The sequence below is a fragment of the Corythoichthys intestinalis genome, chromosome 4 (assembly GCF_030265065.1).
Source record: "Corythoichthys intestinalis isolate RoL2023-P3 chromosome 4, ASM3026506v1, whole genome shotgun sequence".
Lineage (NCBI taxonomy): Eukaryota > Metazoa > Chordata > Actinopteri > Syngnathiformes > Syngnathidae > Corythoichthys > Corythoichthys intestinalis.
Window position 1 is genome coordinate 27,939,774 of NC_080398.1, and position 12,864 is coordinate 27,952,637.

Below are 12,864 nucleotides of genomic sequence, written 5' to 3' on the forward strand. Positions count from 1 at the left end.
ACATTCACACATACACACACACTCTGCAGACTCCATCTTGCAAGCTGCACTTGGAAGCTGCCGTCCTTTAATTATCTTAGATGAAAAAGCTTCGACACCCAGTAACGCAACACTGTTGTTAGTAAGTGCTCGGTCAGAATTTTTCAGAGTGCCAAAGCTGTGTTTTGACATTTTCGGCCCTTGTCGGGCTCTTTTCTTCTTTCTGCATGACTGGCAGAGCGCAGACACCTGTTAGCGGGGCCTCCGTGCCCGCCCGATCTAGGACTATTATTGTTGTCAGGAAACAGATGTGAGTTCACACACTGGAAAGAAAGTGTGTTTGCGACTGTGGTCATGTGTGTCTGCACGGTATGGCTGTGTGCGAGCGTGTGCCGGGCGTGGGCGTGCTCGGAAAGAGTGACTCTGCATTTCCTACACTGGGGTTCTGGCCCTGACGAGGGGTTTAAATGCAATGAAATGCCTGGCAGTGCTATTCTTCTGCATCTATTTCAGCACAAGGAGGCAAAAAAATACTCACTACTAGAAAAACTAGAAGCACTGATTGAAATCCTTACGTGAAAAAGTACATTTCATACAATAACTTGCATAACTTGGCATAGCAAAAAAAAAAAATTGACTGCAAATGAAATGGTTACTCCTATCATTACACAGCACAGGTGTCAAGGTGAAATGTTTTCAGCTAAAGCTGCCATAATTGTACAGTTAAAAAAAAAACAAAAAAGGGAAAACTGCTAAAGGTTTACTGTCAAATTAACAGCAAACAACAGTATCAGTCTATCTACTATCAGTCGATTGCAAAATGTAAGTATGTGTAACGGGCATAGGCGGAGTTTGACTTTTGGGGTAGGGGGGGCACAACATGTTGATGACCCCGAAACGCAGTGTCAGCAATAAAATTAACTTACAAGAATTTTTAAAATAATAAGTTGAAAATAAACATTTATTCTTTCCCATCATTTTGAGGGGAATTCTAAATCAGGCTGCTTGGGACAGCTATACTACTTCGCCAAGATCATCATCCATTGAATATGGTACGCATGCCGGTGTTCTGTCAAATTTTGTACTCCATCAAAAATTGCAACTTTGTGTTAAAAATGGCCGCGAATGCAGCAGTTACAAAGTAAACACTACAAACTTTCTTTAAATAAAGGAATATTTACTTACGTTTGATCATGGACGGACATGTAGAAAAGTTCTCCTTAGACACATCCAGCCATGTTTGCTGCACACAACAACTGCACGCCACTCTCTCACTGTGTATGTCTTTGCCATGTAGTTAAGCATTAATTTACGCCATATTCGTGTTGAAAATGTATGTTTGCGATGTTACTTGTTTATTTAGCAACTGTGGATAACACTGAGAGCCCAACTGAATGTAAAAGAGGGCTTATTCACAGCCACAAAAGCTTTGGGAGCAAAATATTATAAGGGTGCAAAATTTGGCAGAACATCTTGCCTCTTCATTCCTCAGGTGGTTTTGGCTAAGCAAAGCAAATGACCATCTACGGTGCTAGTTGTGTTACTTTGTATTTGTGGGTCTTGAATAAGACAACTTACTGATAGAGTTGATGTTTTTTACTGACAGATCCTTAGCTACAGAACAGAAGTGAGGCATCAACATTAACTGTCCACTGGCGGGCTTTTTATCAGCTGTCTCGAGTTCGCCGCGTATCTCTGACTTCCGTGTGCTGTGACGAGCAGACATTACTAATCGAACATTTAGATTCGATTTGCTCACATCTTCACAATAGTCACATGATCCGTTCTAAAAATTCTTTTGACCCATAATAATTTTTTTGTTTTAGTGCTTTACAACTTTTATAGACAATATTTTACCGGAAAATTCTTCATTTTAGAATCATATATAGGAAAGTCAATTACATGCAATGACACTTTTCGGCCACCAGGGGGGGTATGGCCCCCCTGGCCACCCCTCTGATGGTGGTGACATCGCAGGACTCTCTTTATCATTCTCCCTCTTCTCCAACTGAGGTCTGAACCCACGCTGGCAGTCAGGCGTGCTGACTACTGAGCCAAAAGCACAGCCTACCAACAGTCACCAGTACAAGTTCAAGTTCTCAACAGTTTCAAGTTCTCAGAGAATTCGGTTTTCCTGCCTTCTACATGCACTGAATTTGTGCCAACTAGTTTGAAGTAACACAGTAGTTAGCACGTTTGAATGCCAAGCAGAGGTTGCGCTAGACTTTTTCGTTGTCTGTCATTTTGACTGACAGGGTCATAAAAATCCGGTCATAATCTATTTTTACCCGTCACTTAAATTTTTAAAATGTTAATAATGACATATTCAATAGTATTTAGTTTTAATTCATCTTTAATTAATATTCTGTCCGAACAAGCTTAACAGAGAATCCACACCGCGCCATCACACATCAAGCAGCTGTGCGTTATTAGCGCCTAGCTTGCCTTGAACACGGCTTTTTAGGAAGGGTCGGGCAAAAAAAAAAAGGGTTTGAGGATAAGCCTGAGAATGATCGGTTTTCTCTCTGCTCCATATAAGCAATATTCCAACATTGCTTACACGGCCGAGAGTCGGGGCAAACTGCTCGTATGTGTGTGACATGCACGAACAGTGCGTGCATGCTATCGATCCATATACTTTGAATATAAACCTGTACAGGGATTATTTATGCCTGTTATTTGTGTCCTCTTTTTAATAAGCAAAATATGATATCCCTGGAATGACGGATGACAGCCAGCATGTGTGATTGTATGGTCATTTGTTTTGATGCTTCTGCGCATGGCATGCGGGTCGTCTTGCTCAGCGCATGTCGGACTGCGAATTAGTGCGCATGCATAATACTTGAATGGTCTCAATGGACAAAGGCAGTCTGAACGGGCACACAAAAAAAAACAGATATGACAAAAAATCGGATTCGTGCATTAAGACCTGTAGTATGAACGCAGCCATAGGCTTATTGCTGTTAAAAAGAGGTCACAAATAACAGGCATATATAATCCCCGTTTAGGCTTATATTCAAAGTATATGGATCGATAGCATGCACGCACTGTTCGTGCATGTCACACACACATACGGGCAGTTTGCCCCGACTCTCGGCCATGTAAGCAATGTTGAAATATTGCTTATATGGAGCAGAGAGAAAACCCTTCCTAAAAAGCCGTGTTCAAGGCAAGCTAGGCGCTAATAACGCACAGCTGCATCGCTACCGCAGCTACCGTACCGTCTCTCGCTTTTTGATGACGTAATTGCTGCATTAAATCCGATTTGCGGGACTGGACAGTACAGACCGCCGCGACAGTCTGGAAAAATGTGGCCCGATTGGATTTAGACCACATACGAAAGTGACCCCGATCGGATTTGAAATGGTCCTGTTCTATGCGACTTGTCACGTTCAGACAGTCAAGTTAATGCCTCACTCGAGTCAGAAAAACACGAAAAAATCGGATTCGTGCATTAACACCTGTAGTATGAACGTAGCCTTAGTTCGGACGACGATTTTTCCGAGTAAGGCCAACGAGGTCATGCATCAAGAGAGACAATAGCTAATTAATGTGCTCACTCGCCACCCTGTGGTCTGGGGTGTGAATTGCAACCTGTCAAAATGACGGATGGACTTCTTTTTTCCGTCACCGTTTTAAAAAACCGGTCAACGACGGAAAATATTCGGTTAACGCGACCCCTGATGCCAAGATAATGTTTTGGGCTAGAATGAGAATAGGAGCGATGTGGTGTCACTACTATCAAGACCAATTACATATACAGTAGATCATTGCATGAAGAAATAATATCAAAATGACTTTTTTACTACTATGATTTTAAGTTAAAAAAATAATAATTATGGTTACTGAAGAACTATACAGTTTTTAATGTGTATTTTACAGTTTTCCTGGGTTTTTTTGGGGGGGGGTTGCAGTAAGGTTTTGGCAACCACAGCTACCAATATTTTACCATCAATTTAAGTTTTTTTTTTAAATGTGAAAAAATCAATTGAATTTAAAAAAATGTGATTTAGGAAGTAAAAAATTCCTCATTCAGTGTGATGGGGCTCCAATCCCGATTCACAGATCACATTTTGAACACAGTTTTGAAATAAGGAATACAAGACGAAGATAGGTTTTAAGATGTAAGGGAGTTAAAGTTAAGTATATGTATACAGTATATCCTGGAGAGGGTAGCCTACAGAAAAAAAAGTATTTTTACGTCATTACTTCCCACCAGTACAAACAAGACACTGGCGGAAGTGCATGTGGTTGACCATGTGTGACATTAAATGACCTCGGTTGAGTGTGGTCAACAATGGGAAGTGGTTGCATACAGTTTGGTATATGATCAGTCAATGCAAGCAAAAAAGTACACACATGCACATGAGATCAAATGAGCAGACAAGTTGGGTTTAGTGCACTGTCTATTAATTCAGTATAAAGTGAGACCGGACACATGAATCAGACTAAAATTAGGCCGCCACACGATAATAGGATGAATTAGATAGATTTGTTCCAGATGATGTATGGCACAACGTCTGTGAGAATGGCATGCCCATGCAGAGGGCTAACTTCACACACAATTGAGCGCCGAAAAAACAACCACCCTGGGAAAGGGTGGATTTCCCCGACCGCAGAGTGCACGAGAGGGTGAGGGGAGTCTTGGGCTGGGTTCGAGTTAAAACAGACAGACAGAGAAGAGAGAAAAGACCAACGCTGACTAGAACACACCCTGATTTGGCAAGAAACGTCCAGTCTCGAGTCTCGCAGACGTGCCGGGCCAGAGCTGACAGTTTGGGGAAACCCAGATGGCAGGGCGAGGTATTGCGTGCCAGTCCGCTGAGGTCTGGGTTTTACCAAATTGTGGTGGCATGTGGGACTGGACAAAAGTGTGTGGCACAGTAATGATCCCATTTCGGTTCCAATTGAGAAGAAATGGATGAAAGTATTGAGGCACACCTCTTGGTTAATTTTGTGTAAGGGTGTCAAACCAATCTTTGGCGCAGGCCACATCGAAGCTATGGTTTCCTTCGGAGGGCCATTATGTCAGCAAACCCATATAAATATTTAACTCATTGGCTGCAATTGATGGTGGTAGACATCCAATCCTTTCTGACTGGGAGGTCTAGCAGCAATTCCATCTCTACCAGGCCTCCCAGTCAGAATTGATTGGCCGTCTAGCACCATCAATGGCAGTGAAACTAGGACTCTAATCGGTTATCAAATACATCAATTATTTTCATAGTCTATGAATCGTTTAGGGCATTTTGATGACCTTCAAATTGTTTAAAACCTCATTTTGAGCCCCTGTGTAGCAAATATTTTAATTTTCTTTTTTTTTTTTTTGCTCGATGCTCAATTTCTACTGCTGATGGATAGATTGAATGAGTGTCTCAATATTTTTTTCCATTTTACTGATTAAAAGTGCTTATATAAAGCTTATACCTTACAAAAAAAAAAAGGAAACAATGAAATCTGTGTGTGAATGTAAACGTATAGCTAGTACAATAATATATAATCAATTATATCGCAATCATATATGCATTATGTATAGGGGGAAAATGGGCTCATCAGTACTAATGATTCAACAAATATAAAAAAATAAAATAAAAAATAAAAAACACAAACGTATTGAAAGATCAAATAGACTTCACACCCCGATAATCAAAATTTTAAAAAATCTTTCTGTCCAACCAGAAGCTGCCTCTGCTGGATGCAGGATGTTTAAGATGAGATGTATGTTTTCAGTTCCCTCCCGCAAACACACAAACACGTACACAAACAAACACACACACACTTTCGCTCTTTCTCACTCACCTTCATTTATTACCCACACCCACGGATTGACAAGGCGCGTCTTTCGAAATGATTACAAAACTTGACAGGTGAGCAAAACAAATGTATTTATATCCGTCACCTTTTGATTTTACTAACAGATACAGGATACCGTTTAACGATTAGGTTTACTCTGCTTAAATATTGCGATTTTCTGTTTGGAATTGAACATGCTTGTACACAATCGACTCTACCATATTGATCCCTAGAGGCTGAATCTTCACTTTCACACTGTTAAACAACATTAAACTGAACGACCTTCAAGTTGTGGTTTCAGTCTTAATGAGTAATAGCAACCTGGTTTCAATGAAATGAGTGAAAGCGAAATCAGAACAGTGAAACAACCTTCTTATTGTCCGTTTCGTGAGTTTGGTTAACCACAAATTCACATTTTGCGCAAACGAATTGTTGACAGGCTAGTTTTAATTATTATTATTATTTTACACTGTCACAAACAACTAGTTGTTTGTGTAAAATAAAGATTTTTGCTGCATAAGTAGTTGAAGATCTAGTTTCTGCAATATTAGAAACAGCATTCTGCATAATGACCGTAATAATAAACAAAGTGTCAATTTATTACAATCATATACTGTACCCAAACCAAAGTTTACCTAGCCTAGCTCGTAAATACCTTTAAATGACACCTTGTCTGTTTTTGTATCAGTGTGCTGTTGCCCCAGAAAAAGTTTATCTACCACTATAAGAACCTGCGCTGGGCAAAAGGCCGCCACGAAACTTACCTGTGCTTTGTTGTGAAGAGGCGAATGGGGCCGGACTCCTTATCCTTTGACTTTGGACACCTCCGCAATCGAAATGGTTGCCATGTAGAGGTGAGTATGGCAGTGTAAATGACAGAAGCATGTCAAGATAAACAGATCTGCAGAATTAATAGAGTCCAATTAAGTACAGTGAAAGCAACAATGTTATCATTTGATCTCCCGTTAACCGGTAGCTGCTGTTTCTGCGCTACCTCGGAGCTCTGTGCCCTGGAGTCTGGGGTAATGGAGAGCCAGGAAGCAGGGGGCTCAGCTACTCCATCACTTGGTTCTGTTCCTGGTCTCCCTGTGCAAACTGCTCCATCACTTTGTCTCAGTTCCTGAGCCGGATGCCCAACCTTCGGCTCAGGATCTTCGTTGCCCGCCTTTACTTCTGCGATATGGAGGACAGCCGTGAAAGAGAGGGCCTGCGACTGCTGGAGAAAGCGGGAGTGCAAGTCACAGTCATGAGTTACAAAGGTAGTTTGAAATTATGACAAAGGTTCAGTGCTAAATTCACACTCTTGCGATGGTTTTCTTTAAACATTTAATAATTATTAATGTTCTACTGTGTTTTAGACTACTACTACTGCTGGCAAACATTTGTGGATCGTAAGAAAAGTCAGTTCAAGGCCTGGGAAGGCCTACAGCAAAACTCTGTCAGATTGTCCAGGAAACTTAATCGCATCCTCCAGGTACAGCAACAAACTAATTTTCACAATATTGTGATTCAAATTAAACAAAATTCCAACAACATCTCTTTCAGCCTTATGAGATGGATTTAAGAGATGCCTTCAAGCTTCTTGGACTGTGAAAAAAATATCTACAGTGGCCCATCACTACAATTGCTGAACTGAGACTGAGAAAAAAAATGCTTTGGTGCAGCAAGGCTTTTGAGACTGAGAAAAGAAAAAATGTTTTGGCGCAGCAAGGCTTGAAAGAACTACTTGCTTATTGTCTTTGCAGTATGTCTATATTAAATAAAACGCTTTGCTTTTACGAGTGAATAATAAATCAAGTTTAACAGGTTTCTATGAAAGTATGGATCTAATCCTAATGCTAATAAACTAATAAACAATGACAACAGCGCCCCCACAGGACGGAAGGGGTGACATCCCCCAAAACACCCACTTAAAATTACTGGCCACGTGGACAATGTCTGCCTCGAACTTCCAGTTCAGAAAAAAATAACATTAATTACAGTTGAAGTAAGCAGTGTGTTAACAAAGTTAAAACTGCAAATATAAGCAGAGGAAGTCACGGAATCTCAAAAAATGGTTTCAGCACGACGTAGATGAGATTGTTCTTATCACTTCGTTCATCATTCATGGGCAAAATTATAACAACCTGTCAGCCTGTGATGACCTGAGGTAATGATTGCTTACCGGCCACTTCAGTGACCACAATGAGGTGAAATTACAAAATATATTACATTTGCCTAATGCAGAAGGGCTGACATGGATTTTGTTGTTACAAGGAAATACTACAAGGTATTTAGTGTACATATAAAAAAAAAAATACTATGGCATTCTATTTTATTGCAGATATTGATCGCAATAAAACATTTGGATAACATGAATTAATTTATTGTTTTATTTAAAACAATTGGTGCATGTGCAAAACAGGTCAATAAATCAAAATTGATCAAATTAATGGAAAAATAGCATACAGGAATGAGTTATCAGACAGCAGAGCTTCGGAGCCTCGCCAAACTTTCACCCGACATTACGGCCTCCAGCTTGGCTTTCTCCTACTGTCCTGGGTAATTCCAGCTCCAATAGCGTATCTTAAAGTTGCTGCAGTCAAAAAGCTCGTAGTTGGATCTCTGGGTCGAGCTGACGGTCCCCCGCGAGGCGAGCCACCGCCTCCAGGCCCCATCCCCCGGGTAAAACAACGTAGTCTCAATATATGTCCATCAACGTACAGCAAGTGTTGCTGTGAGGCACATCAACTTATCTTCCCTTGACTAACAGAGTTTTCCACCTGTAAACAAACGAAGAAAAAACTTGTAACACTTGCATTTATGCGTTGATTTAATTGTTCCATGCTACACAGACTGATTAGCAACAAGCTAGCAGCAGATACAGTAGTTGTAGTAAATATTAAAGATCATCTTAATTACAATCATCATCGTAATAACAATATCAAAGGCAACAAGTCATTTCATGCGCAAGATTTTAGCTTTAGTATTTTTTGAGCACCGGACACATGAAAATGCAGGGATAGGAATAAGATACCTTCCACAACACAGCGGCAACATAGCTACAAAAACTCCTAGGTTCCACATCTGCCTTCATGAACATGTTGTCCTCCCCTGCCGTGATGATGGCAAATGGATGCGGTATTTCCAAATTGTCTTTTTTAAGGGATTTTGATGAATTATGTCACTCCAGCTCCATTGTTGTTTTGGATGGAGAAATTGTAAAACGGAAGTTGCTTGCAGACATAAGGAAGTAAAGCGGAAGTACCTCGAAGACCTGTCTATACGAGTTAATAAATCAAGTTTAACAGGTTTCTATGAAAGTACGCGTCTAATCCTGATGCTCATAAACAAATAAACAATGACAACGGCGCCCCAAGATAATAGAAGGGGTGACATCCCCCGACACACACGCACTTAAAATTACTTGCCACCGCACTAGTATACTGTTAATTTTAACAACTGTATTGTTGTTAGTCTGTCCGTAAATTAAATATAACAAAATAAATCAACATTGATAGGTTTGCGTTTTAATAAAGGGACAGACAACACAAAGTATAATTGACCTTAATGTGGAAGACAATTGATTTAAATATGCAAATGGATATTTTTTTAGACCTCTGATAGTGGATAAATAATATTTAACACAAAAATGACACCACTTATGAGCGTAGACATTTTTTTAATGTCACTTACACCAGCGCACATCCTCAATGATACATGAGCACAGGTGCATTTGTGAATAGCGTACAGCACGAATGCTATTTTCAGACCGTGACGTCGCCATCATAATGCGGAAGTGGGTCATTATAGACACGCCCTCACATACAATCCATGTTATTTCTGCTTGTTTTCGCCGGTATTCTTTCAAAAAAGAACGTGCCAATCAAACACTGCTGCTATGGAACTTGTAGAAATGACTCTAGACATTACGACATCTGAAGGCTGTTTTCTTCATACGTTTCCCAAAACCAAAAACTCGGAGGAAAAATTGTGAAGAATGGATCAACTTGCGCGGACATCCAAAAGACCAGTTTAACGTCAGCAAGGTTAAGCCATTCAAATTTCATATGCAGTACAGTTTGTTGGGGGCCATGGTCCTACAGAGGACGAAGGAGTAAGCCATTTTGATATTTTTACTTATTTTTTAGTGGGCGTTTCACCGTGCTGCTTCTGTCTGACAATGAATGACCTGAAAAAAATTTAATTGGTATCTGACTGCCACTGTTACCTTTTCTCTTGGAAAAAAAACAACTTTAGTAGGGGGAAGTGTAAATAGATTATAGAATTAAAATTTGTTATTAATGAAAAAATTAAAAGTGTTCGTTGGCAGTCACTGAGTAGCATTTGTGATCGCTACACAAAAACAGCAATGTAAATTGCCCCCAAGAACAGTCAGAGACGTAAGACAATCAGAGGATATAATATATAAGAAAGACAGGGGATACGGTGGTAAAGGATAGATTGTTCAAACATGACAACGTCATTGTTAGTGGCATAAGGCAATGCACACAAGAAAAAGGTGTCAATAAAAAAGCTAACTCTGGATCAGGTCTGCTCTTTTTCCCGTCTTTTTCAGCCCTCGACACTCAAGCCATCTTTTTAACTGAACATTTGTATGTTTTTCGACATCTTTACCAGTGAATTTGGCACCAGGGACATCATTTTTGGACAGAATTGGTAGGTTTAGCTCAGTAAACATCTCGTTCGTACACTAGTTCCATGCATTTACTGTTAAACGGGAGGTTGACCCGGCTAGCAACAATTGCTAACGTCATGAGTATTAATAGGCAAAAGTGACGTGTTGCTTGAGGTACGCCATTGGTATCAAGACTGGGCAATATGTGAAACTCGCATTTACTGGCTACAATAGTATTAGCATTGATAAAATGTCGGCCTCCATGTCAGATGGCCTTTTGCTGTAAATACTGAATTTTATTTACTTTTTCCTCCAATATTACACATTACAAAAATTAAACTGTTTTTCCAATTCATTACCTGGGTTGTTCTGCAACTTGAGCCTACTTATCATTATTCTTTATTCATCTTATTCTCCGCGTTTTTTCGGCGCACCGCGCAGCCCGAACCATAGAACCGATGGGCACCGTTCAAGTTTCGGCACGACCGTAATTTTGGCACGACGCAAGGAATTTTTTAAACAGCCCCGATAAATTTTCCGTTCGCCCGTAAACGGCAATTTTCTGAAAAAAAAAAAAAAGTTTCAAAATGTATCTAGTTAAACACGATATCTTCCGCTTAGATGCACATGATAAAGCTGTTGCCCGCCCCATTAAGTCTTTCAGATAGTTTTTTTTTCTTGTTGATGTTGTTGCTATTGTCTGCTTGGTTATGTGGTTAAGCTCAATCTATAGTATTGTATTTGATTTTGATACTTGTTGATGCTTTATTTTGTTTGTATATGGTTAAAAAAAAAAAAAAAAAGTCTTTCTGATAGTTTCATACCCGCAGGTTTACTAAAACTGTATTATCATATCCTGAAATTATGGTTTAAAATTTGGTTTTAAAGTGTTCCCATTTGGCCATATTGCATCATCGTAATAATAATGACTGCGATATCTGAATTGCAGTTGTTACCTCTGCGGAGTACTGGTACCGTTATACATCACAAAACCGTAATGTGTGTTTTAAAAGTGACAAGCGACACCGTTCATTCACCATAGAGAGCAAAAGCGGAGATACGAGTATTAAAAGTTAAAGTAAAACAGACAAGCAGTATCAACCAAACATATAACATCTCATATTATCGCAAAATATCACCACAAAAGAGAAAAATGAAAATGAAGGTCGCTATTTTTGCTGTTTTACGGCTAAGCTTCAACCGCACGGACTTATTCACTTGCCCACCACAGCAACACCAACACCGGCGTACACCGACGGAAAATCAAGGCAAAATGGCGTCAGAGGGTCAGTTTGAGTACGAGTCGGTCCTCTGCGTCAAACCTGAAGTCAACGTGTACCGAATCCCACCGCGAGCATCCAACCGGGCTATCAGGTGAGGCCTGACCGCGGGGCACGACGCCCGAGAGCTGTCAGTGGACGAGCCAGCCAGTATCACGACTACCTGCTAGCCGACCTAATGTAGCTTCATGCTAATGATTAGCACTCTGAGAATTCCAAACCTGTCGTAATATACAAATAAAAGCTCTTATTTGTACCTGAAGGCTAGTCAAATATTAGACGGACAGTGTTGTTTTTGGCGCTCCAAACGTGGCCGTCCAGTGACATGCCTGACGAGAAATGATGCTCATGTTAACCTATTTATTATTTTAATAACCGCATGATTGTATTTTTATTTATTCTACATCAGGCCCTCGTTTAGATGTACACATGCAGATGTACTTTGTTATCAAGTTAATTATGCTCAACCTCTAATGCAGTACATCAGCTTAATGCCACCTATATTAAAGAAATTATATTTTTTAAAGGGCTGTCACTACCTTGTTTAGTAATTTCTTTATTTTATCCATTACAGATTAATCTTTGTGGACATAACGCTAGTATTAGAGACTCCCTATTGGTCGATTGGTGACCATATGAAGACGAGAGTGAATTAGACAGATGATGTAATAATTCGGCTTGAGGTTGTAGTGAGATGCTCAAATATCTTGAGTCACTGTGAAAATAGCATTGATGGCAGCAAGACCTTCTCATCGGGTTTCTCTACTGGTTTAAACACCAAACACAGCATTGACCTCTAATCAAAACTGTAATTTTTGATCCACATAATGATATTTATATACGCAATGGTCCATCTTACTTAATTAATATCTCTTTTGGCTCTTGTTCAGTCCTGCCTTCATGTGTTGCAATGTAAATCTAATTTGTCCAGAGCCTTCAAAATCAGTAGTGCTGGTCCATGTAACTTAAAACTAAACAATTAACCACCTGATTCATGCATCTCATCCCAGGGCCGCTGATTGGAAGCTGGACGCTCCCGATTGGTCAGGACGCATGCGAGTGGTGGCTCGGGGGAAAGTCGCCTATGTAAAACTGGAGGACAAAATGTCCGGTGAGAGAAAAGCAGCTCTTCTGACGTTCTTTGTTTCATTGGGTTTGTCATTCTCTCCCAAGGTGACCTACAAGCTGGTGTCC

The 12,864-nt window shown here is 40.1% G+C and overlaps 2 protein-coding genes and 1 long non-coding RNA gene across 7 annotated transcripts in view; 2 read left to right on the forward strand and 1 right to left on the reverse strand.

Annotated features, from left to right (window-relative positions):
- On the forward strand, positions 1-7,490 carry aicda (activation-induced cytidine deaminase). Its single transcript, XM_057833626.1, has 5 exons — positions 1-289; positions 6,461-6,626; positions 6,749-7,031; positions 7,131-7,246; positions 7,318-7,490. The coding sequence occupies exons 1-5, from the start codon at positions 207-209 to the stop codon at positions 7,363-7,365; spliced, it is 696 nt and encodes a 231-aa protein (XP_057689609.1). The 5' UTR covers positions 1-206; the 3' UTR covers positions 7,366-7,490.
- The window catches only part of LOC130914445 (uncharacterized), a 42,629-nt gene extending 30,629 nt beyond the window's left edge, over positions 1-12,000 (reverse strand). For 2 of the 5 annotated variants that reach the window (XR_009062917.1, XR_009062921.1), the window contains exons 1-2: positions 6,767-11,822; positions 6,537-6,673 (exon numbers count right to left, since the gene is read on the reverse strand). This is a non-coding gene — a long non-coding RNA (uncharacterized LOC130914445). Of the gene's footprint in view, positions 1-6,536; positions 6,674-6,766; positions 11,823-11,927 lie in introns of those variants that run through there. The other 3 variants (XR_009062920.1, XR_009062919.1, XR_009062918.1) reach the window with 3 other exon arrangements.
- Positions 11,583-12,864, forward strand: part of necap1 (NECAP endocytosis associated 1) — a 15,483-nt gene continuing 14,201 nt past the window's right edge. The window contains exons 1-2 of the mRNA XM_057833623.1: positions 11,583-11,764; positions 12,681-12,781. Of these exons, the coding sequence (XP_057689606.1) occupies positions 11,664-11,764; positions 12,681-12,781 (202 nt within the window). The 5' untranslated portion in view covers positions 11,583-11,663. The remainder of the gene's footprint in view (positions 11,765-12,680; positions 12,782-12,864) is intronic.